This window comes from Pyrus communis, chromosome 15 (assembly GCF_963583255.1).
Source record: "Pyrus communis chromosome 15, drPyrComm1.1, whole genome shotgun sequence".
In the NCBI taxonomy this organism is placed as follows: Eukaryota; Viridiplantae; Streptophyta; class Magnoliopsida; order Rosales; family Rosaceae; genus Pyrus; species Pyrus communis.
Window position 1 is genome coordinate 9,671,047 of NC_084817.1, and position 24,948 is coordinate 9,695,994.

The 24,948-nt window shown below is 39.2% G+C and overlaps 5 protein-coding genes across 5 annotated transcripts; 4 read left to right on the plus strand and 1 right to left on the minus strand.

Annotated features, from left to right (window-relative positions):
* Positions 1–1,862: 1,862 nt before the first annotated feature.
* Positions 1,863–5,877, plus strand: LOC137716720 (glycosyltransferase BC10-like). Its single transcript, XM_068456099.1, has 10 exons — positions 1,863–2,300; positions 3,447–3,545; positions 3,624–3,748; positions 3,841–3,912; positions 4,018–4,108; positions 4,885–4,965; positions 5,061–5,120; positions 5,233–5,355; positions 5,447–5,485; positions 5,698–5,877. The coding sequence occupies exons 1-10, from the start codon at positions 1,893–1,895 to the stop codon at positions 5,824–5,826; spliced, it is 1,227 nt and encodes a 408-aa protein (XP_068312200.1). The 5' UTR covers positions 1,863–1,892; the 3' UTR covers positions 5,827–5,877.
* A 3,454-nt stretch (positions 5,878–9,331) lies between these two features.
* On the plus strand, positions 9,332–12,315 carry LOC137718563 (uncharacterized). The gene is made up of 4 exons (XM_068458116.1): positions 9,332–9,867; positions 10,911–11,007; positions 11,501–11,560; positions 11,943–12,315. Exons 1-4 carry the CDS (start codon positions 9,443–9,445, stop codon positions 12,021–12,023), a joined length of 663 nt encoding a protein of 220 aa, XP_068314217.1. The 5' UTR covers positions 9,332–9,442; the 3' UTR covers positions 12,024–12,315.
* A 1,562-nt stretch (positions 12,316–13,877) lies between these two features.
* Positions 13,878–15,025, plus strand: LOC137718639 (fasciclin-like arabinogalactan protein 14). Its single transcript, XM_068458189.1, has one exon. It carries the CDS (start codon positions 13,944–13,946, stop codon positions 14,793–14,795), a length of 852 nt encoding a protein of 283 aa, XP_068314290.1. The 5' UTR covers positions 13,878–13,943; the 3' UTR covers positions 14,796–15,025.
* A 1,930-nt stretch (positions 15,026–16,955) lies between these two features.
* Positions 16,956–20,309, minus strand: LOC137717806 (aspartate--tRNA ligase 2, cytoplasmic-like). The gene is made up of 10 exons (XM_068457291.1): positions 19,726–20,309; positions 19,504–19,611; positions 19,295–19,408; positions 18,901–19,191; positions 18,696–18,806; positions 18,437–18,490; positions 18,157–18,236; positions 17,939–18,054; positions 17,487–17,601; positions 16,956–17,324 (listed from the first exon to the last, which is right to left on the minus strand). The coding sequence occupies exons 1-10, from the start codon at positions 20,236–20,238 to the stop codon at positions 17,198–17,200; spliced, it is 1,629 nt and encodes a 542-aa protein (XP_068313392.1). The 5' UTR covers positions 20,239–20,309; the 3' UTR covers positions 16,956–17,197.
* A 3,211-nt stretch (positions 20,310–23,520) lies between these two features.
* Positions 23,521–24,703, plus strand: LOC137718269 (acetylglutamate kinase, chloroplastic). The gene has a single exon (XM_068457788.1). The coding sequence runs from the start codon at positions 23,563–23,565 to the stop codon at positions 24,550–24,552; it is 990 nt and encodes a 329-aa protein (XP_068313889.1). The 5' UTR covers positions 23,521–23,562; the 3' UTR covers positions 24,553–24,703.
* The last annotated feature ends 245 nt before the right edge of the window (positions 24,704–24,948 follow it).

The following is a 24,948-nucleotide window of genomic DNA, read 5'->3' on the forward strand; positions in this document are numbered from 1 at the left end:
TGTTGGGTCACAAAAATGGGACAAAGATAGTTCCGTTCTGGAGATAAAACCGACTGTTTCGCAATGCAACAAAGTGATAAAACAGTTCTCGTTCTTTACATTTCTTCCTAGCTGCTTGGCCTGTAGTAGGTGTCTGGTTTACCTCTTTATAAAATCAGTATGTAAAAGTATGTACATTGTAAAAATGATTACAGTAAGAGCTGGAGAGAGCTTACCACTGCTTGACCTGTGTATTTTGCAATCTCTACCTGAAAAGTTTAAGCAACTTCGGATAAAATAACCATTAGCGAAGAATATAATGGCATCACAAGGGTTTTGAGATAAAAAATAACTTGAAGGAAGAGTAGAGATAATGGTATCGGGACGGGAACTAACCATGACAACCATGTAAATAGGAAGAAAGACAAAGAATAATACTTGCAGCTCCGAATGTGGAAAAAATATTCACATTAACAAAGGAAAACGAGAAAAGGACGAACATTGCATTGCAATTCGAAGGGTTCAAAAATACGATATTAGACGTACGAAAAATGTCCCGGACTTTATTTACTGAAGACTTTTGCTTAAATGTAAAGTGTGAATACTTCCGTTGTATTTATTTCATATTACAGAAAATGCAAGCTCACTGTAAAATCATGGCATCCTGCATTCATGCACAAATTCTACATGCCAATGACGTGCCCCAAAATTATCAAATAACTGCAATTAACCAGTACATAATTCTTGGTCAAAAGTTATAAACTTGCAATTGGGTGGGACAAAAACCAAAATTTTGCATCAATTCTGAGACAAAATACCGACCTTTGAGTTTGAAAATTCCAACTCATACTTCTCTGAGCTCTCTTTCTCTTTTTCTAGCACTTGGCGACGGCTAATGATTGCCACTGACCCCAAGGCCTAAGTCTGGGGACAACGACGGTAGGTTTTTGCAGAACATGTACGACCCTTTCTAATGCAAAAATAAAATTCAACGAGAATTTGGTTCATCCCACACGTACACGTCATGAGCACCCTGCTTTTCTCTCCAACATTGTGGTAAAGATTCTTATTGGTTTTGTATGTAACGCAAACCAATAAGAACTCCCTACATTTTTATGCATAAAATGGATGGGACCAACTTAGGAAAAAAATCATACAAACCCCACCACCCCCCCTACACATTTTATGAAGATATTGGACAATTATTGTCGATTTATAGATTGGACAGCTATAAGCTTCCCCCAATTTTTCTTAACCCCTAATCTCCCCCTAAATCAATAAATAATCATTTATTAATATTACCATAATTCACTGGCTGAAGTGTTCATCGCCCAAAAACCATCCAATTCCCTCAATTGTCCAGAACCAGAGATTCACACCCTCCTCCTTTTACCATATACTCACAATGCCTCACATCGCCATTTCCCATCGCCTCATACCACATTCCCCCCGAAACCGCTTCCCCTCTGAGAAGCTGAAACATCACCTGCACCTGCATTTGAACATTTTTGATTGATTGAAGCTAATTTCCTCACCGCACCCAGGTTTTTATTTCCCTCACCCATCAAGATTCTTCCGTTTTTGCTCACCACCAACACCGTTTATTGTTTCCGATATTAACACAAAGGTTGATCTTTGCGTTATGTTTTCAGAGTTTGTGGCTTTTTTCTGTTTTTTCACTCACACCCAAATTTTGATAAATCAATGTTTTGATGAAATGTGTTGAAATTTGATGCTTTGGGGGATTTTTTTCAAAAGGGTATTCGTTAAATTGTGAAAGTTGTTTTCTTTCTTGTTGGTTGATCCAAAAATGCGTCTGAAATGATGTTATTTGTGTTGCAAGTTACAGAAGCTTCTTAGTTTACACTTTGCACAAGGGGGAAATAAAGTGAAGAATGCGAAAAACGGACTGAATGAGAGGTTCTGTGTTGCCTTCGATCCAGATGAAAAAGTCATTTGCATGGCGGCCGCAACTGATGAGAGATACGGTGATGTCTAAGTCAAGGTCGCGTCCAGCGTTGAGAAGACCAACATGGATCCTTGCATTGGTTTCGTTCATCTGTGTTTTTCTGATACTTGCCTACTTCTACTCTCCGAAAAACTCTGCCTCCTGCAATCTGTTTTCTTCTAGTGGCTGTCTGTTTGGAAGGACTCCCCCTAGCCCTGCGAGGGAGCTGACCGATGATGAGACTGCGTCGGAGGTTGTAGTTAGGGAGATTCTCAAGACACCTCCTCTTCAATCCAAGAACCCGAAAATTGCTTTCATGTTTTTGACTCCCGGAACTTTGCCTTTCGAGGAGTTGTGGGAAAATTTCTTCCAAGTAAGGCTATGGCTCTTTATGATTTTCATTACTTTTATTTGCCTTTTATTCATCAAAGAATCATATGGATAGATGTATTTGTTGAACTGCATTCAGAAGTTTGGTAGTCTAGCGTTACAATATTAGGCATTTCCTACGGCAGCCATGACTGAGAAGTACTAACTGTAGTTTGAAATCGTATTGCGTAAGGTGTCACGTGGGAGGTACCGCTATGCAATCTCGCGCTATGTAGCGATTCCACATAAGCTATTCGATACTTGCATAGCATAAAATAGTAACAAATAAAATATATGTACTTGCACCATAACACATGATTTCACAACAATTTCACTTGCAGAATAACCCACCAAAATACATCTAATTCAAGTTCAAAAACACAATACACTTAAAATACAACATTCATTAAACCTTACCACTCTATCCAAAATCACTGTTCAGTCAAGCAACTCTCAGTAAAGAGCTTCAGAAATAAAAAACTCGCACCACAAACCAGAATCATAAGCCAAATACCGAAACAAAACTAATAAACGTGCTTTAGAGGAGTCAGGCATGGATGAAGGAGGCGTCAGGTCACAGGTATGGAGGAAGGAGGGGTAATTGGAGGAGGCGCTGCATGGTGAACTGAATCTGGGACTCCGGGTTTAGCCAAGAGGAAGAGGAAAACAAGGATCTTTCCCAAAATCAGCGTTGCTTTGGGTTTAAAATTTAAAATTATATATATTTAAGCCTTGGTACCAACAGCAGAGGTTTCTTAACTAAAATGCTTCAGTAATTTAGTGTAGTTAATGCTCCGCTCTGCAATGTAATTGTATCTCCTGTGACTATAGTTTCGGTTTATCCAGTTAGAATTACTGTCAAATTGGTGCCAGTCTTTTGATCACCTGAGGAAAAGGTAGTTGCTTTAGATTTCTTAGTATGTTAACTCAAAGGGACTTGTCGAAAATGTATGTTATTTCAACAGATAGGATAAACATGTGCTTGGAGTTTTCACCACCTTTTTTCCGTGGAGTATATTACCGCCTCTTGAATCCTCATTTATATAAGCTTGGTGTGGAATATATCTCCTAACTTTAGTTGCTGAGATGTTTCGTTATATATAGTGAACAACTAATTCAATGTCTAACAAAAATGACATGGTTTTTCTAGGGCCACGAAGACAAATTTACCGTTTATGTACATGCATCCAAGGAAAAACCAGTACATGCGAGCCGGTATTTTGCTGACAGAGACATACATAGTGAACAGGTATGCAGAGCCTCTCGGATAATGCTTGCAGTACAGTATTTTTTTTTTCCTGACCAAAACACATGGTTTTCTTTAAAGATGCCATTAATCTTAAATTCTCAGGTCGTTTGGGGAAAATTTTCGATGGTTGAGGCAGAGAAGAGACTTTTGGCAAATGCACTTTTAGACCCCGACAACCAACATTTTGTCTTGCTGTCTGATAGGTCATTGCATTGAAACAACTTTTGCAATGAGGTTCTTCTGACGAAATTTTGCTAGTTCTTCCCATTGATTTTGTTTTATATTTTGGTTTCAGTTGCATACCACTGCATAACTTCGATTATGTATATAACTATCTCATGTACACAAACGTCAGCTTTATCGATTGGTAAGCAAACTATATTTTACAAAAGAAAACCTGATGCAATTCTCAAAATTCTATCCCGCTAGTAATTGGGACTTTCTTATTCCATCTACTTTGCTCTATGTCTAGTTTTGTTGATCCTGGTCCGCATGGAACTGGCCGGTATTCAAAACATATGTTGCCTGAAGTTGACAGGAGCAATTTCCGGAAGGGTTCACAGGTAATTCAGCATATACTTTCCATAAAAAAAAACGTTGAGATTACATATTTGGTTCGGACTTCTGCGTAAGATACACAGCTCTGGAAACAGTTTCAAATCTCGTTGCATTTGTAAAGTTAATTTCTTCTCAGTCCGTTGTGTTAATGCTGGATGGATGAGGCAAGATAGCACATGAGAAGCTGGATTACTTGCTTTGCAAATATGGTTCTTCGATTTGTAAGATAATTTTTTAATTTTTATTATTCAACTTCACAGAATCAGTAATTGTGCAAACTGGATATGGGAATCTACGCAATCGGTGACCTATGTTAGACATTTAAGCAGTTCAAATTTTAGGTTGGATTCATCTTTTATCTTGGTGCATCATCAGTCAGAATGATTTGATGCAAAATGTTATGTTTAACCGATGGGGGAGATTTTCTTTGTCAGTACCCATATGAAACCAGAAAAAGAAGCCGGGTTACATGTTTCGTAAATATGTCTTTTACAGTGAATTAAACTTCTGTAAGTTCAGTTCCTATGAGTATATTTCTGATTCATATAATCTTTTCACCTGTTCCAATTCACCTGAGCTCCTCTCCCCTATCTTTGTCCTAAGTGTACAAATTATTGCAATGTTTGGGTTGGTTGTTCGTTCTTGTGCACATTTATTTGTTTATATTAACGTAACACTGGATCAACAAGAGGAGTTTTGGTATATAACACGCTCATTGATCAGATGTAGATTTGTGCAAACGCAGATATAGGGTTGGATTTAATCGACATTTTTACTGCAGTGGTTCTCTATTAAGCGGCAACACGCAATTGTCATGATGGCGGACAGTCTATACTATACAAAGTTCAAGCTTTTCTGCAGGGTAAATCTCTTCTTTATTGTGATGTGCTTTTGTCAACGTTCATGAGAAGAACTTCCAATCAATCTCTTGCTCATGATGTTTTCTAACTTTCTCAGCCAAACTTGGATGGACGCAACTGCTATTCGGATGAGCATTACTTGCCAACCTTCTTCAATGTCAGCACATTAAACTGTTTGTTTCTTTGCAATTCGAGCTGCATTTTCACTCCCTTTTTAATTTCTTTGCTGCCGCCAACTTTCTTTTTCTTTTCCCATTAATGGTTTTCAGCTGAAAGATCCTGGTGGACTCGCGAATTGGTCTGTAACATATGTCGATTGGTCTGAAGGGAAATGGCATCCAAGAGCGTTCAGAACTCAGGATGTTACTTATGACCTTCTTAGGAACATCACGGTATGGTCTAGAGAAGTGCATTTTCTTTAACCCTCACTTCATTTTCTTCATTTCACGCTCTCATGTATCGATATTTTCTCATCCATTTCAGTCCATTGCTGAGAGCACGCATATTACAAGCGAAGACAAGGTACAATCTTAACAACCCTTCTAGTGTGGTAACCATACGTAGTCAGTAACACTATGATCACCAATTTTGTATCCCAAATAATGTGTCCGCGGTATGAACGAGCATGTTTGTTTCTAACATGATATCATATCATATCACCTGCCACGTCATTTGGCGAATAAATTTGACGACCCTTGTACTATTGTTGACTGGTTGGCGTTTACTTGCTGCAGAAGCGAATTCTGAACACTCCGTGCTTGTGGAACGGGATGAAGCGACCGTGTTATCTATTTGCCCGAAAGTTCTATCCAGAAACACTGGGGAAACTGGTTCAGCTTTTCTCCAATTACACAAAAGTCTAAATCCTTTTTGGTTTTTTGGTCATCCAATTGCTTCCTCAGCTCCAGGTCCTGGTATATATGTCTTATATGGGTTGGATTGGTGGGTTGAGAGGCTGCTGGCTGTTCCTGTAGATTGTTTTGCCTCTTTATTTTTTTTTTTTGTTGTTGTTGTTGTTGTTATTTGTGTATTTTAAATAACTGAATTTTGAATGAGATTGCATTCAATTTCAGGTTTCTTTTTACTTTCTGTAAAGAAGTTAATGAAAATTTGGATTAGTTTTGAAAAGATGGTGACATGTGTAGTAAGGATCAATTATCTTAGTTTACGGGTTCGAGTCATGGAAACAACCTATTTGCAAAGCAAAGGGAAGGCTGCGTACAATAAACGCTCCTTCGCCGACCCTCACAAAGCAAGAAGCCTTATTGGATTAGGTTTGGCCACTCTTTTTTTTTTTTTTTTGGTAACAGTTAGGTCCTCTATGTTTTAGACATTCTAGTAATTGTACGGACTTTTATTTTGATTCAAGTGAATTAGTAAACACCTTACATTCAATCAGTACCATTCTAAAATTCAATTCTCTTCAATTCAACGCATTCTCAATCCAATTCCACCTATTTTAATTACAAATTAATAAACGAACCATAAATGAAATTCTATCGCTTTTATTTTGTAGTTGTTCAATCAATCGTCATATGCAATGTTGGATTAGTTTACATTAACGATGCATAATCACCTACTTATTATTTGAAGTTAGGTCATGAGTTCAAGTCGTAGAAACAACATTGTTGCAAAGTAAAGGTAATGCAACGTATAATAGACGTTCATCTCCCGACCTTTGCAAAACAAGGAGCCTTATTGGCTTGAGATTGCCCCAGTTTGTGTTTGTTTGTAATAGTTAGGTCCTCTCTGTTTTGGAGGTTTGGCTGGTGTTCTTTCCTAGCTCCTACTGTTGTACCTTGTTTGTTTTCGTTAAGGACCAGTTACCCCCACCCAGCATTGATACGTCTCCTTTCCTCACCAATGCCCCTTGGTAATTGTACAGACTTTCATAGTTTAATTGAAGTGAATTAGCAAACAATTTATATTCAATTAGTACCATCATGGAATTCAATTCTCCTCAATTCAATTCCATCTATTTGGTTGGGTTATTGGTTGTTTGTGGGTCGGATCCTCCTTTTTGTCTTTTTTTTTTCTTCAGGGTTTTGTGGCTCCTCTGACCGATCCATGCCGGCACCGCCTTCCCTGACCAGATCTGTGGTGACCTTGCCTTGCTATGCTCATGGTTGTGGCGGATCTCACTTGCGAAGTGGTAATGTTGCAGGTTTAGATGGGCTAATCGTTAGAGACAATCCAACTGGAGGATTTCGCTTCTCGAATTAGTGCAAATCAGTGTAGCTCGTTTGAACCGCATTTAGCGAGTAATGTTTCGGCTTACGAGATGTAGCCCCGTGTGTGTGCAGTGGTTTTAATGTGACATCGTTTCTTAGCTATCGTTTAATATGCCCCCTGCTTGTGTGGTGGTGACATTACATGTGCTTCGAGATAAGTCTGTTGCTTCTGCTTTCTTTGTGGTAGATTTGTACCAGGTTGTTTATACTAGTGTGTTCTTTTGTGATAGCCAATTATTATAATCACTATTTATTTTGTACGAATTACCTCCGATTCAAATATTTGGTCATTGGAGATTGTACCCATATGACAATCTTTGTAATTGTTATTGCCATCATTATTAATAGAAAATTGCTATTGTTTCTTGTAAAAAAAAAATTACAAATTAATAAACAAATCATAATGGAATTCTATCACTTTTAAATTTGTAGTCATTCAATCAATCGTTATATGCATTGTCAGTTCAATTTACATTAATGTTCGATGATCACCTACTTATTGAAAAAGATAACCTTCAAACCATTGCTAAGGATCAAATATTAAGATCTAATTGGATAAATAGTTTATGTGGTGATAAGGTAATCGAACATAACACTTGTGGTAAAAAAATTAAGATTTAAACTCTGGTACTAGTCCGTTAACAAATTTAGTCCAAAAGTAATTTTTTCGTTAAATGTCTGTTAATTAAAGGGTAAACATGTACTTTAACTTGTTCACCTTCTTCTTCCTCCGCAGCTGCATCCAAGTTCGATGTCTCGACTTTCTGTCGACGATTACAACGAAATTTTCGAACAAAGCAGGTCCTTGGAGTGGGTTCCGAGCTAAGATCGCAGCCATGGCCGGTGATGGCTATGTCGATGGGTCTTCTTTGACACGAGTGGGTTCGATTTGGGGGCGTTGGGAAGGAGCAGGCCAGTGCCAATCCTAGTTTTTCTCCCCTTCTGCCGATATGGGGCTCTGTGCAAATGACCCCTCCCCCTCCATTTATTTTGTAAAATGCTATACCAACTATTTGTGAGGTGTGTTCTAACAAAGCAGGTCCTTGGAGTAGACGACTTTGATTTGGAGGGTGTTTTGCCAGAAGGGTTCTTGGAGAAGACCAAAGACAGGGGGATGGTAGTGAAGTCATGAGCGCCGCAGGTGGTGGTGTTGAAGAAGGAATCGGTTGGTGGGTTCGTGACGCTTTACGGATGGAACTCGGTCTTGGAAGCAGTGGTTGGGGGGTTCCGATGATTCCTTGGCCGCTGCACGCGGAGCAGCATATGAACAGGAATGTTCTGGCGACGCACATGGAAATGGCGATTGCAGTGGAGCAGAGAGATGAGGAAGATGGGTTCGTGAGCGGGAAGGAATTGAAGAGATGAGGAAGATGGGTTCGTGACGGTTTGATTTAGGAAGACGCTCTCGAAAATCTCACTGTAATCGTCGACAGAAAGTCGTGACATTGAACTTGGATGCAACTGCGGAGGAAGAAGAAGGTGCACAAGTTAAAGTACATGTTTACCCTTTAATTAACAGACATTTAACAAAAAAATTACTTTTAACTAAATTTGCTAACAGACTAGCAATATAAGAGTTTAAATCCTAATGTTTTTTACTACGAAGGTTATCTTTCGATTATCTTATCACCATATGAACTATTTATCCGATTACACTAATATCAAAAGATCGTAAAAACTTTCTAAGATGCATAAAATGGCTAAAATGTAATAAATTTTAAAAATTATTATTAATACTTTAAAAATCTTATTTTACACTCTTAACAAATATATTTTTCTTTCTAATTATGAAAAGTTCGAAAAACCGAATGAATTTTTTGAAATGATAATAATAATTCTCAAATTTTAAGATAAAACAGTAATTTCTTGATGAGCGTGTCCGTAAAGGGGGAGAAATTGTGTGGACTTGGTTGGACCGCCGAAGGCCTTGTCATTTCCTATCTCGAAGTCACCCATTGCGACTCCGTACTCGCTCGTCAATCGACGGCCCACACTCATCCAGCACCCCTAAACCAATCCCCACCGTCTATTCAAATCCACGAACAGCAAAAGCGCGGGAAAATGGAAAAATATCTGCGAGCCAGGGAGTACAAAACGGCACCACCCGGAGCCAGAGTGAGTCACTCAGTCAGTTTCCTCACTGCGTTGCTAGTGAGAGAGCCTAAAACGCAGTGGTTCATCTCTCTCTCTCTCTCTCTATCTATCTCGGAGCTCCGTTAGCGTGCTAGGGTTTCTGGGCTTTGTGGGAATGGCGCCGAGGAAACGCAAGACCACTGAGCAAGAAGAAAAGCAGCTGGTGGCTCAGGACTCGGGTCAGCGAGTGACTCGGAGTATGGCTCGGCCGGCTCCGAGTGGGAGCTCGGCTGAGCCACGACCCGTGGCGCCGGCGAGGAAGAAGGCCAAGGAGGCTCAGAAGAAGAAAGGGCGGGCGAAGAAGGAAGAGGTGGAGCCGGAAGAAGCGGAAGCTGTGAAGGAAGAGGAGGACAACTCCGGCGAGAGCAAGACGGAGGCCGAAGAGGAGAACGAGAACAAGAAGAAGAAAGGGAAGGAGAAAGTGGAGGCCGAGGCGGAGAACAAGGAGGAGAAGGGGAAAGCGAAAGTGGAGGACGACGGAGAAGGTACGGAGGCTGACGACGACGAGTCGGAGAAGAGGACCATTGTGATTGAGCATTGGTTAGGCAATTTTATCCCTCAATCTTTTTTTGGTCCTGTTTGGTTGCCGAGAAAATTTTAGGATACGCGCGAAAATGCCATTTCGTATATTGTGTACTATTTATTATTTACTTTCTTCAGATTACGATTTTGGCTTAGAGAATTTTGACACATTCATACTAGGGGTAGGCTCGATTGGATTTCCTAACCCCCCTTTCGTTCTAGGGTTTGGAATCTTTAGGAAATTTGTTGGGGGTACTATAGACTTCTAATTTGCAAAAAGAAACAAGGATTGGATTAATTTAGCTAAAAGCTAAGGAGGATTTGTAGATGGGGTGGTGGGTCTAGTGAAAAAATTGTTAATTTACTCTGTGTGCAAGCCTTTTGACTGTCTGTTTTAATAGCTATTCGAGGTACATGTGGTTTAACTTAGTATCCAGGATGCATGAACTGGTGATGAAATTAGGGTCTCTTGGTCATTAAACTGCACGCAGTTGTTGATTTAGCAGTACCATCGTTGCAGGAGTCTGTAGATTCTTTGGGAGAGCTTTTGATTCTATCAATTCTGAAATAAGTGAAAGTAGTTATGAGTTGGATTGTCGTGGTATCGCAATCCAGCTGTTTCATTTTATATTGTTGTAGTTTCGTTGCTGGATAAAAGTTTACGGAACCTTTGCTCCCATTTGGAAAATGAAAACTATTTGTTGGATTTATCATTTATGCAATAGGATAATCTGTGTTGATGGTTATGGATTGGCCCAAGCGACTTGGTAGTTGTGGGTTTTGATTGCAAAAACAGCCTCGTTTAGAAACAGTGTTATTATTGCGTATGTCTTGCTCTCCCCAAATCCCATGTTAGTTAAAGTCTTGTGCAGTCCGCCAACCTTGTTTTTTTTTTTTTTTTTTTTTTTTTTAATAAGATTATGATGATTGTTTCTTAAGCGTTTAGTCCTTAGTTTTTATTGTGTACGTTTTGCTTCCCCATTCCCCCTGCAATAGCAAGATCTTTGTGTACTTGCAGTTCTTTTATTATCCTTTTGGACTGATTTGTTTCTTTTCTCTAGCAAGCAATGCAAGTCATTCAAGGTAAGAGCTGATCAGGTCAAAAATGGTTTGGAGAAAGGTGTTCCTGGCATCAAAGTTCTACTAAACCCTGATAAGGTATACTTAATGAAGGATATTAATGTTTTCCATGGATTCGAGCTTATGTGGATGGAATTATTTAAAAGAAAGGATTTGGATATATTACAATAACGCTGAATTAGTAGAAAGACCAAAAACATTAGTTTTATGAATTTGAATTGAGTGCATACAAGGAATCACTTGAAACCATAAAGAATCAGGGGATAAACATTGTTTGATACTTATTTATTTTTGACTTTTTGTAGACTTGATGTCCTCCTACAGGATATTGAAAGTAAGTATTAGGTCTTAAGCTGTCTGTCGACTATTGTATCCTATAACTCACACAATTATCCAATCTTCACAACATGAGATTAGAATCGTGCAAAACATTTGCTGTTAGGAAAATAGTAAGTACATGTTTAAGACTAATCTGTTTCTTAACCAAGTCGTTTTTCAATCAATTACAGATTTAGGCATCATGGGTGGGTATAAGTAATGATCTAACTATTTCCTTCTTTTTTGTGAATAGCCAAGAAAAGGATGCTTAGAGATACGGGAGGAAGGCGGTGAGACATTCCTCAGTCTTCTGGTAATTCTTACACCAACATTCTTCTATTCTTGCGAGATTCAATTTGCATGTTTTTAGTCAATAAGTCTTTTCCATTCTGAAAGTCATTGGATAGGAGAGCGAAATAGCCCACTGTTTTCCCAAAAAGGTAGGTTTCAGTTTGAAAAAGGCTAAAAGTGGTTGATGATAATTGCTATGAGATAGTTTAAATGCATATTGATGATGAATCTTAACAGGATGCTTATCTTTTCGCAAAAGGAAATATCAATATTCTGAATGATCTTCGATGATGTTCTAAGTAATTTATTTTGGTGAAGAGAGGGTGATCTTCTTTATAATGTTATCGGCTTGTTGAAAAGTAATCAATTTATCCAAGTTGTCATTTATGGGTTTTATTTTGCAGGACATGAAACGACCTTTTTCAAAAATGAAGGCGCTGAACATGGAGGAAGTCATTAGCGATATAATTGAGAAGATCAAGTGAACAATGTGATATATCGCCTTCTAGAGGAGCTTTTGATAGTTGGAGTAACTGTCTTTTTGGGGGTAAACCAAGTTTATTTGGCATTTTAACAGTAGGATGATTACTACTGATCTACATTTGATCGTGCTCATATTTTTGTCTGACAACTGTAAAGTTGCACCCGGTGAGGCCAACGATCTGGATGTATTTTGAAAAGGCTCATGATTCGCCGTTGCATACAAGAGAATGTAGGTTACTGATGATATCGTACTCTTTTTGTGAATGCGTGAATGAAAGTGAGTAGAACTTCGTTGACATCACAATTTATCGATTTCTAATTTCCAATCTTTTGTGATTTTATGCTGAATTCATTGTGCATTATTCAAAAAAGCTTCAGATCCATTTATCATCTCAACAAAATTGTTAACACGTAAATAAGGTATTATCGTTTTAGAAGTAATAAAATTTTCAACAAACCATGGCAAAGCATTCTGTCTCCCTCTCAGTTTTGCGGAATGAAGATGACAAACGATGTTTTGAGATTGTCTGCTTCCGTTAACGATTGATGGCGATCCCCATACTTCCTCTTTCTCCGTTTCTCTTTATGTGTTACAGTACTAGTTGTGTTCTTTATAAAGCCACGAAGAATGAGATGAACCCAATCATCCCAACGCAGAGGAAGCTTGAAGCCAGCTGAGTCGAACCAGAACCCTCACGAGGTGGGGGTGCTGACTTATGCCCAGCAGCATCAGGGGCTGGACTGCGCTTGAACATTTTTGTCAAGGCATCAGCAGCCCCAGCAGCAACCCCACCAGGCCCTGGAGCAGACTTGAATATGTTGTTTAGTGCCGAAGCATCTCCATTCTTTGCTGCATCTGCCACGGGCGCTGGCACCCCCAATTCCTTAATCATTTTGTCCAACTTGCCTTGACCACCAGGGGCCGGAGCATCACCACTCTTTGGTACATTTGCCGCTTTCCCTGCTGATCCATCGATTTGATTAATGATGTTGGATTTAAGAACTTCGTCTTTGAGCTTGCCGAATTCTTTGAACCCTTCAGGGAGACCTGCTGGGAGGTCCAAGGCTTCAGAGATAGCGGAGCTGAAGAACACGAGGGATAGAGCGAAGACGGGGAGGAGGGGAGAGGCTCCGTGAGTTGTCATGGTTTTCGATTTGAAAATTATGAAGGCTGTTTGATGGCGGTAACGAACCTTCGGAGGTTTTTTTATTTTTTATAGGCAAGATATGTATGCCAGAGGGATTGTAGTTGGAGAAGACAACCATGAACAATTGAAAATCCAAATTTGGAGGCTCTATTTTTTGTCCTCTCTGTTGCCTCAACTCTCAAACCCCAAATACCAACTTAAACACTTTCTTAAATTACATGTTTATTTTTGAATGTATTGTAAGCTAAATGTTACATGTGCCGCATTTACGATCCTTCCATATCAACTGAGCGTTTTTAGAAACAAACACATGTATTTTTGAAAAAGTTGACTCATTCTTTTTTATCTTAGACTAATATCATCTCATATGCACGTGATTCGCACGTGAGCCTTGTGCATGTTCTTTTTTTCTGTCATTGATTTTTGTTTCTATTTCTCTCTTCTTCGTTTTTGAAAAATGTCGACTAGTTCTTTTTTAAGATTAAATGAATGACGTTTGTTATGCGCGTGATTTCTATGTGATCGTTTGGTACTTTTTCTTTCTTCTTTCCACGTGATCGTTTACTGATGATATCGTAGTTTTTTTTGTGTGGTGAAGAGAAATTCGCTCCCAGCCTTTAGGATCCACCAACATCCAAATTTTCTGTGTAATTATAGCAAATCAATCTGCATATAACTCCCCCAAATCCCCACTTGAGAAACCAGAGCTTTGGAAGATAAATAAAGCATTGCTTTCAAAGCAAGAAATAAGGCAAAGCAAGATAAAAAATAAAGATGGAGAACACCAAAGCCTCTGTTATCCTCTGCCTTGCCCTCTTCCTTGTCTTCTCTTCGGCCTCGGCCTTTGACATCGTCAAGCTTCTTGAGAAGCAGTCGGAATTGAGCAGCTTCACCAACTACCTCAAGGAGACCAAGCTCGGCGATGAGATCAACAAGCGCAGCACCATCACAGTGTTGGCAGTGGACAACGGGGGCATGTCAAGCATCTCCGGAAAATCCCAAGATGTGATCAAGAAGATCCTGAGCGCACACGTTGTTTTGGATTACTTCGACCAGAAGAAACTGACCAGTCTGGCTGGTTCCAGCAAGGAATCAACCCTAACCACAATGCTCCAGTCCTCTGGCCAGGCCAAGGACCAGCAAGGGTTCATCATTGTCGGTAAGAGCGATGGAGAAATTGCTTTCGGGTCAGCTGTCAAGGGCGGCAAGCTCAACGCCAAGCTCGTGAAAGCCGTTGTCTCTCAGCCCTACAACATTTCAGTTCTTCAAATCTCAAATGCGATTGAAATTCCCGACATTTCTGCTGCCTCTAGCCCTGCCGGCTCGCCAAAGTCCTCCGCATCATCAGCTTCTTCTCCATCAAGCAAATCATCCTCTGAGGCTCCCAGCCCCTCTGATGACAGTGCCCCAAGCCAATCACCCAAGTCATCAAAGGCACCCTCGCCGTCAGATGACGTTTCATCCCCACCGGTTTCTGGTGATGCTACACCTTCATCCTCACCATCTAGTGATGGACCAACCGGATCATCAAGCTCTGCACCTTCACCGTCTGCTGCTTCACGCGCTGAGATGGGTTTTGGCACCGGAGTGGTGATCATGGGTTTGGCTTCCCTTTTGGTTGCTTAAATTTTCTTCAGTAAATGAGGAGATGAAAAAGAAAATGTAGGAACGGAAAAGATTAAACTTAAAGGGTACACGGTTAGTGGTTTTGTGTGGTAAATGGATAGAACATGTAAGCAACCTTTGTTTTTATTTAGAAATGCATCAGATACCCTTTAAGTACTTTCTTTTTCTTGTGATTTTTCTTTTTCTGCTTTCTTCTTCACTGGTTTAATCCACAGTTCAGTTCAGTTCCTCTTGATCATTAGCATTTGCATTTGAAAAAATAGTTTGCTTGCAATGCAAGTTAGTTAACATTTGAGACCCTTCAAATCATTATGCACACCCATTTTCTCAAAGCATTGGGCAAGTTAACTAGACTAAAGAGTGCATCTATGCATCATTTTCTCAGGCCTTGAATGAGAGTCCTCAAAACTGTCCTTACCACCGTATGTCCCTATATATAAGGACCATGGGACTTTCAACTGTCCTTATAATAGAGACTCTCCGGAGTACCCACAGAAATCCCCACATGTAAGGACTCCATAGTGAGGCCCAAGGTTGATTTTGAGTGGGACAAAAACCCCACCCACGTGGGTTGCACATCAGCTTCTCTCTCACCAGACAACTGCGTCAAGCGTGACCCTACACAACTTTAATTTTTTTTTAATTTTTTTTCAATTGATGGGAAACCAATGGTCTAGATAGATTCTTGGGTTTTTTTTTTTTTTTTTTTGAATTTTGAATTTTGAATTTTGAAATTTTTTTATTTTCTTACTGTTTAGACCAATGGCCACAATACTTCAACCAAATTAAAAATGATTTTTTTTTTAATCTTGCAGTCCTTACATTTAGGGATTATATTGTAAGGGCCTTCCATTGAAAACGATATTTCTTTAGGGACTTGAATATTTCTTTGAAGTCCTCAAAGGTGGTGGTGAAATCCTAAAATAGAACTCTCATTGAGACGCTTGTTCCCCATTTAATAAATAAATAAAAGTGCAATTTTTTGCATTATCAAAAGAATTTTTTTTATGAATAAAGACATGGTACTCTTCTTAAAAAAAAAAAAGAGCTACAAAGATTAGAAGCAAGAACAATTGTCAAAGGGTAGTCCTATCTACAAATCCATTTTTATTTCTCACACACTTCTCTCAATTTTCGGTTGTCAGATCGATTGAATAGAAGAGATCAATAGCAAAAAATTAACAAGAGTGCATGTGACCCTGCATCAACTTAATTTTTTTCTCAACCAATGGTCTAGATAGATTCTTGGGTTTTTATTTTTAATTTTTTTACCAATGGCCACAATACTTCAACCAAATTAATAATGATTTTTTTTTTTTTTTAATCTTGCAGTCCTTACATTTAGGGATTATATTATAAGGGCCTTCCATTGAAAATAATGTTTCTTTAGGGACTTGAATATTTCTTTGAAGTCCTCAAAGGTGGTGAAATCCTAAAATAGGACTCTCATTGAGACTTGTTCCCCATTTAATAAATAAATAAAAGTGCAATTTTTTGCATTATTAAAAGAAATTTTTTTTATGAATAAAGACATTGTACTCTTCTTAAAAAAAATACAAAAAATAAGAGCTACAAAGATTAGAAGCAAGAACAGTTGTCAAATGGTAGTGCTATCTACACACTCATTTTTATTTCTCACACACTTCTCTCAATTTTTTGCCGTCGGATTGATTGAACAGAAGAGATCAATAGCAGAAAATTAACAAAGATGCATGTGAGTTAAAAATGAATGTATAAATAATACTATCCTCGCTAAAATGTGGGTTTCGTCCATTTTTGTGGTTGTGGTGGCCTGGCCATGGGAGAGAAAAGGGTATGAGATCGAGTGAGCAATAAGAGTGAGCCCATCGGAGAAAGGCTTACAGAGAGAGAGAGAGAGAGAGAGAGAGAGAGAGAGAGAGAGAGAGAGAGAGAGAGAGAGGAGAGGAGTGTCGATGAAGATGAAGAGATCGAGAGAACAGAGAAGGTTAATTCAGTACAAAGGCTTCCTCTGGTTTAAATTTGTGGTGAGGGATGTGCATGGTGTCTTCCACATTTCTTGGAAGGCCATCGATCCGCGAAGTCCAGCGGACTTGGTTTCTACCATTTTGCCTTAGTTTGGAATAGGTTCTGAGTTCAAATCTCGTAAAGCAAAAAATCTCACGTTGTTGCAGAGACGAATGATTCTGAAGATGGTGTTACATTTCATGTGGAAACTAGAATGTAGATAGAAGGTATAGCAAATAATCCATTCGTTCAACTCTGAAACATATGAACATTAATAAAACGACTCGAGCAGACAACAAAAATAGAGATTTTGAACATGGCACGTATGTATGTCTGTCATCAGTTGTAAGAACAGATGGTTTCGTAAAACTTACAAAAACAAAATTCTCCGATAATGTTAATGAACAGTGGCACCTCTAAGGGGCGAGCCTAAGTGGATCACGAGGGAAGAGAGAAGTTTTGCGGATGTTATTCAAACCGCAAAAAAGCATGACAACACGCTCCAGCCCTACTCCGAATCCACCATGTGGAGGTGCACCGTATCTGCAAGAAGCATCATAAGGTTCATTAAGCAGTGTAATCGAGGGAAGTCAACTAGTATCGCACGGTTAGGTCAAACTCAGAAGCCAATTTGTGAAGAGCTTCTAACTTACAACATTTTGAATAAATAATAACAATAACACAGGGAGCAAAAGGAAAGGATACCTGAAAGAATCAATATATGTTGATATCGTCTTCACGTCAATTCCCAATGCCTGTGCACGTTCAGTCAATAACTCTGGAACGTGTACACGCTGTGCTCCAGAAATAATCTCCTCGCCTAAAGGATGGATTACATTTAGTCACGTCACTCCAAAACGGTTTACTGTATACCGGAGTCCCTAAGTATAAAGAGAATAATATATTTTCTATCCAATATACCATCAGGAAATGTAATCTAACATACCTAAGAATAAAAGACGCTATGATATACTTATAAACTTTCCTAGCTCAGTTAACCCAATATGCATAAAAAATTAACAACTATTTAACAGCTAGATGATGTCTAACATATCTATCGAGCACTGAAGTTGTGAGCTTAAAACCAAAATCAAATTAGCAAAATGATTCAGGATACAAATGCAAGAGTAATACTGATAGAAACAATGATGGTTTACCTCGAATAAAAACATCAAACGAATTACTGTAAGCGGGATTGTCATGGCAAGGCATTGTGTAGAATGGCCTAACAGCCAAAGGATAGCGGTGCAGTATGTAGAACTCGGTGCCATACCTATAATCGAGTAAAAATCAGTTCAAACATTTATGATGACAACGGAACTTAAATAAAATGAGAACAAACTAAAAATTGGGTAGAACAAGCAAGAAAAATTACTTCTCCAGAACTAGTTGGCCCAATTTTCTCTCATTCTCGGTGTTTAAGTCCCCAAAAGGATCCACTTCAACCCCAGCTTCCTGTAAAACACATCAAACTTAGAATATATGGAAGAAATCTTCAATTGAAAGCAGGCCATGCATGTTTCAGATTCCAGACTTTTAGTACTAATAATGGCTCTAGACCATGTGATTCGAGAAACAACTCTGCCAAAGTCTACAACCATGCATTTACTATTTGTTACTCAACTCAGTGGCGAAAAAAGAATGGGTGGAAATACCTTGAGCATCTGAACACCTTCTTCAAATGTTAAACGTAGCGTCTCTGGCAAGTACTGAAAATTTGAGAAATGACAATAATCAGAATCCAAAAACTGTGTGGACATGAAACTGAAATCGTTGGCAACATTTTTTTTTTCTATAACTCAGAATATATAGATAATAAATCTATTGCTTAGGCAATGCTTCATTGACCATTCAACACCCAACATATCAAAGTCCAAATACCAAAGACAGCAAAAAATAAATCAGAAGTGCAACCTTTAGCGGTTGGAATGGATACTGCCTTGCCACAGCTTCAAGCTCTTTTGCACAGTTCTTGTTCAAGGAGTCGAACATTGCAACAAACAATGGACCAACAACGTTCATCACCTGAACAAACAAGCATATAATTGCTCCGTGAATTAACATCCACCATCATATGGGGGGATACCGGTAAACAAATGCCTAAAAATTATAATTCTACCTCAGAATAGTGCCTCTTGATCTCCATTTCAACATCAAGACCGGTGAACTCACACAAATGCCTATGGGTAAAGGAGTCCTCAGCTCTAAAAACAGGACCAATCTCGAAAATACGGCCAAAGTCACCACATATAGCCATCTGCTTGTGAAGCTGAGGTGACTGGGCAAGGCAGGCCTCTTGACCCTTGTAATTGAGTTTAAAAACAGCAGCACCACCTTCACTTGAACCAGCAATCAGCTTTGGCGAGTGGATTTCAAAAAAGCCTTCGGATATCAAGAACTGCCTGAAGATCTACAGAACAACGCAACCAATTACACATAGCAGTAATATCTTACTACAAAATCCTCCAACTTTGCAAAGAGAAACAACTGCAAATGGTACAAAGACTACTCACATTTCCAACTTGACTCTGAATGCGGAATATACCCTGATTCGCCGGTGTTCGCAAGTCAAGAACTCGGTTATTCAAGCGGGTATCCTGATTAACCCGAACGAGTGTTTCTCCGGCCTAATGAATATACACATACTAAGAGAAAGAAATTCCCAAAATGCTTAACAAAGCTTCAACAACCCAATTCAAAGTAAAACTTGTAATCTTACTACCTGCAACGCCTTTTCGATTTCGACATCACTCCTAGCAGCATCCTCAATGTTAATTGGTAAGACAGCAGCCCTACTCACACAATACAATTTCCTTACTTGAACTTCCACCTGATTAAACCCAACATTTTGATTATAATCACTACGTAATCACTCAGCTAATTAAAGTTTTAATTAAACACAAACCAATCAAAAAATCGAAGAAAAAAACGAAAATCACAAAACCTGCTGCGTGGTGCCTTTAATCTCGACACTAGGAACAGACACGACGCCTTCAACATCGATGATCGATTCTCTGCTCAACCCGGCGACGTACTTCACCATCTGGCGGCTCACGGTGTCAGGCTGCACCGTCACCACGCACTGCACCGTAAACCCCCTCTCTCTGACGACAACAAACGACATCTTATTCCCGACGGCGCGAATCGTCTGCGCCCGGCCACGTATCAGCACGGACTGGTTCTCCAACGCGTTGGTCAGGTTTCCAACCTCGGTCCAGTGGCTGACGTCCTCAGCCGTCTTCGATTGTAGCTCGACCAGCGGGACTTCGCCGTAGTTGGAGGCGAGCGGGTCCTGCTCGTCGACGGCGAGAGAGGGGGCCGCCGCGGCCGGGGTTTCTTTCTTGGCTTCTTTCGCGGCTTTTTTGGCGGCTTTTTTCGTAGCGCTTTTGCTTACAGAGGAGGCGTCTTCGGTTGTTGGGTCGGAGGCGACGGGGTTTTGGGATTCCGGTGTCGACATTGGAATCGGAATCGGAGTGTGGAAATTTCAAAGAGAAGAAAAGTACGCAAGAAATTACAGGGGCTTCGAGTGTGGAATGGCAATGAATCTGTCCGTCCGGGGTGCGGGTTTTGTAATGGGAAGGGTGGTCTATTTTGGGCCGTTGGATGATATCTGGACGGTTCAGGTTTGTAAACAGGTCTCGTCTGTAGGAACGGGTCAAAAACCCGACTGCTAACAAACCGAGGCACAAACAAATGGCGGCCGCATAGGGGACCCCGATGATGAAAGGTGGCCCGAAATTTTCCTTTTTTTTCTTCATATCTAAATGAGATGTCAAAATTACCATGTAGGCATATAATAGTAAAAAATAGCAACAATTTCTCTCCAACCGAACCTTCAATTTCTTAGACGGTGTTGAGTCATTTAAAGTTAAAGTCTTTTGTTGTCAAATTTGACACCAAATGTCAAATTTATTAAATGATATTTTAATAGATTAATGTAATATATAATAAATGTTGTTATGTTTTTAAATATTTGATTGGTTGCCAACTCCACATAAAGATAAAAAGTTTATTAAATAACATTATTATTTAATATATCGGGTGGAGCAAAATATTGTACAAAATGTCAAATTGCCATATAAACGCCCCAAACTTTTATTTTTATTTTTAACCAACGATATTATTTACATGAATAAGGAAAAAGTAAGAGGTTAATTACATTAACACCTCTTGAGATTTTTCGTGTTTTCACAAAATCTCTTCACATTTGAGAAATATCATTGACATCTCCTAAAGTTTTAATTTGCCTTCACATAACCCCTTTAAAGACAAATATACCCTTATAATTAATTACTTAAAATAATTTTTTATATAAATAAATAAAATAAGTCTAGAAAAATGTTAAATTAAACAAAATTACATGAAACACCATTAAATAAAACAAAAGAAACCCTATGAAGCGATCAACTTATGAGATGCTTCAAGATTGGCATTATTTTCAAAGGATCTGGTCCCCATACTTTAGTCATCACCACAAATGGATCGCAAGAACATTCCAAAAACCCAACAACAATGCCACACAGACCGGTCGCAGCCTGACATGTTTGTACGGTGTTTAGTGAAGAAAACCCGCTGACCTAATGCACAAACCATTTTTATATTAATTCGTCCCTCACTAGCCTCTACAACTGCTTCTTCAACACCACCGCTTTGGCCACTGCCGTCATATCAGAGTGAAAAACATCCGTCTTTGCAATTCCGATTGTTTTTTGTTTTGGATTTTGGCGGATTTTTTATTTCTAGACATTAAAAATGATCAAATGAAATCTTTGTTTCCGGTAAATTATAAACAATATTAGGAAATTTTTCGTTGTCGTAGTTTATGAATCAGACCCAAAAAATATAAAGAGATTAATTATGAATCTTGAAAACATTGAAGGAAGCCAACAATAGTCAAATACCAAAACCAAAAACCCAAACACATGCATCGCAGAATTCAAAGCCAAGAGGAACTCTACAATTTAGCCATTTTTTAATGTGATTCTTTTTAATTTGATTTCTTTTTCTATTTATTTATTATGCTTTTTTATTTTAAGTAATTAACTACAAGGGTATATACGTTTTTAGAGGGGTTATGTGAAAGCGAATTTAAACCTCAAGGGGTATTAGTGATCCTTATCAAATGGGAGGAGTTTTTGTGAAAACACGAAAAACCTCAGGACGTGTTAGTGTAATTAAACCAAGGGGTGGGTTAGCCTCACAATGGACTAGCAATAATGTGATTCAAATTTACCTTTGATGAGAATCGAACATAAAATATTTCATTTACAACTAAAGAATAATGTCACTAGCGTAGTACTAAGTGGCAAGCGCCACAAACTTTTTTTTATCTAGTATAAGTCGATTCAAGTGAAGAATTATAGAGAGGGATAGAGAGGTGCAGCAAGGAGTAGCGAGAGATTTGGTAAATTATGAGGAGTGTATTACCTCACCCATTGTGTCTAATATTGAGCTTGTTTGGAAGTACTTTTAAAATAACTGAAAGTACTTTTAGAGAAAATATTTTTAAAACAAATTCTTCTTAAAAATTCAAGTGAATCTTATAAAAGTATAAGCACTTTAAATGCTTCTTACAAGAAGCATATATTTGCTGCTTCTTCCACAAAACACTTAAAACACTTTAAGTGTTTTGTGGAAGAAGCAGTAAACGAGTCAATTTATTTTAAAAGCACTTCCAAACGAATCAATTTATTGTAGTATGGAAATGAGAATCTTCTTCTTTTAAGTAATACAATTGAAACAGAACACTATCTAGAGGATATTCTAGAATCCCAATAAAATTTACACAAGCTAGTTCCCAACTAAATCAGAACTACGGCACTCTCCAAGAGACTTTACAGCCACAATCTCAATTTGACGCTATCACCTTGAAGCATCAACATATATTACACGAAACAAATTAAAAGCAATAATAAAAAATTAACAGAAATATGTAAGTGACTAGTTCAAGGAACTATTAACCACTCAGTACTACGGTCTGGTGGTATTCCTCTTCACTTGGAAGTGAGAGGTCTAAGTGAATTTCGTGAATGGCGTATTTGATACCAAATTAGATTGTTCATTGTATGGTTTAGCTGAACTCCTTATTTCCCTAGTGTAAAAATATCAAGTTGCTCTAAAAAAAAAAGTAATGTCATCATTAATGTAGGTAAAGTCCCTACCAAATGTCTAATTTTTCAAAACACTAAGTAGCTATACTACGATCTGATGATATTCCTCTTCACTTGGAAGTGAGAGGTATAAGGTTTGAATTTCGTGAATGGCGTATTTGATACCAAATTAGATTGTTCATTGTATGGTTTAGCTGAACTCCTTATTTCCTTAGTCTAAAAATATCAAGATGCTCTAAAAAAAAAAGTAATGTCATCATTAATGTAGGTAAAGTCCCTACCAAATGTCTAATTTTTCAAAACACTAAGTAGTTATTTGAAATATTTTAACAAGTTGACACTAATTTGAAATCATAAATAAAAATTGAGTAATTTTTTGTGCATTAACTCTAAAATAAATAAAAATAAAATAATTCACATTTTCTCTCTCTAATCTTAACAAAAATTGAAAAATAAATTTAACATTGAACTTGCCATTTATAATATTCGAACTTAAAAAATAAGAGAATTACAAATGCTCGTGTCAACTAACTGAAGTACAATAAAATTTATGCTTGACAAAAAAAAAAAAAAAAAAAAAACTGGAATAAAATCGGTTCTCACGTGAGTTCAGTCGTCACTTCAGGTCTCACTTCACTCTCGCGCTTCCACTGCCTCACTGAAAAGCAAAAATGTTGGCAGCTAAAACCCTAATAAACCCATCGCCATCACTCAAGCTCCCAAACAACCTCTCCCTCCACCGCAAACCCCCATTTTCTCTCTCGATCCGTAACTCTCTCCCCCAATCCCCGTCGTCTCCTGATCCCACTCCGGGGCAACTCCGAGTCGACATCCTCGCCGAGTCTCTCCCCTTCATCCAGAAATTCCGAGGCAAGACCATCGTCGTCAAGTATGGCGGCGCTGCCATGAAATCCGAGTCCCTCCAGGCCTCCGTCGTCAACGACCTCGTCCTCCTCTCCTGCGTCGGCCTCAGGCCTATCCTCGTCCACGGCGGCGGCCCCGAGATCAACCTCTTGCTCCAGCGCCTCGGCATCGAGGCGACCTTCGTCGACGGCCTCCGAGTCACCGACGCCAAAACAATGGAGGTCGTATCGATGGTCCTTGTCGGGAAAGTCAACAAAAATCTGGTCTCCTTAATCGACCGGGCCGGCGCCAAGGCAATCGGACTCTGCGGGATGGACGGGCGGCTTGTCACGGCCCGGCCCGTTCCGAACGCCGCCAAATTGGGATTTGTCGGGGAAGTTGCGCGGGTGGACCCCGCCGCGCTGCGGTCCAACGTCGAGGCAGGGTACATCCCGGTGATTGCATCCGTGGCGGCGGACGAGACCGGGCAGCAGTATAACATCAATGCGGACACGGTGGCGGGGGAGCTGGCGGCGGCGGTAGGGGCGGAGAAGCTGATCCTGCTGACCGACGTGGCGGGAATTCTGGAGGATCGAAATGATGTGTCGAGTTTGGTGAAGGAGATTGATATCAATGGAGTGAAGAAGATGGTGGCGGAGGGGAAGATCGGCGGCGGAATGATTCCGAAGGTGAGTTGCTGCGTGAGGTCGCTGGCGCAGGGTGTGAAGACTGCTAGCATTGTTGATGGGAGAGTGCCACATTCTCTGTTGCTTGAGATTTTGACTGATGAAGGAGCTGGAACTATGATTACTGGATGATTAAACGTTAATTAGTTGCTTAAGTACTGAATGATTAAATGTTAATTAGTTGCTTAAGTCCTTGTTCAAATCCTTCACTTCCCCTTAGTGTAGCAACATCGATTGTAATAAACAACGAGGTTCAACAATTATGAATTATCTGTTGCTCTAAGTCTATATCCTTTGATATTTGCATAACTGCTTAGAAATTCTCTGTGCATGATCGATATTGTACCGACAATGTGTCCAGAACATGTCAATGTGTTTTGTTATTGACATGTTAATCGATACAATATCGAGTCTTAAAAGAACCAACGTCTGTATATGAGGCGTCAAACGTTGCGATGCTTTTGCCTGATGTGATGCAGCTTGTCTGTGCTTTGGCTGCTCATTGTAAATTTTCTGCCTTGTTTGTGG

Bases quoted from the DNA above. Each gene is read 5' to 3' on its own strand.
- LOC137716720 (XM_068456099.1), top strand. From the start codon at position 1,893: ATGAGAGGTTCTGTGTTGCCTTCGATCCAGATGAAAAAGTCATTTGCA. The intron at 3,749-3,840 runs GTCATTGCATTG...TTTTGGTTTCAG, and splicing joins TTTGTCTTGCTGTCTGATAG to TTGCATACCACTGCATAACT. The intron at 5,356-5,446 runs GTATGGTCTAGA...CATCCATTTCAG, and splicing joins ACCTTCTTAGGAACATCACG to TCCATTGCTGAGAGCACGCA.
- LOC137718563 (XM_068458116.1), top strand. From the start codon at position 9,443: ATGGCGCCGAGGAAACGCAAGACCACTGAGCAAGAAGAAAAGCAGCTG. The intron at 9,868-10,910 runs GTTAGGCAATTT...TCTTTTCTCTAG, and splicing joins ACCATTGTGATTGAGCATTG to CAAGCAATGCAAGTCATTCA. The intron at 11,561-11,942 runs GTAATTCTTACA...TTTATTTTGCAG, and splicing joins AGACATTCCTCAGTCTTCTG to GACATGAAACGACCTTTTTC.
- LOC137717806 (XM_068457291.1), bottom strand. From the start codon at position 20,238: ATGTCGACACCGGAATCCCAAAACCCCGTCGCCTCCGACCCAACAACC. The intron at 19,192-19,294 runs GTGAGTAGTCTT...GTTGTTCTGTAG, and splicing joins TTCAGAGTCAAGTTGGAAAT to ATCTTCAGGCAGTTCTTGAT. The intron at 18,491-18,695 runs GTTGCACTTCTG...TCAAATTTTCAG, and splicing joins ATCCATTCCAACCGCTAAAG to TACTTGCCAGAGACGCTACG.
- LOC137718639 (XM_068458189.1), top strand. From the start codon at position 13,944: ATGGAGAACACCAAAGCCTCTGTTATCCTCTGCCTTGCCCTCTTCCTT.
- LOC137718269 (XM_068457788.1), top strand. From the start codon at position 23,563: ATGTTGGCAGCTAAAACCCTAATAAACCCATCGCCATCACTCAAGCTC.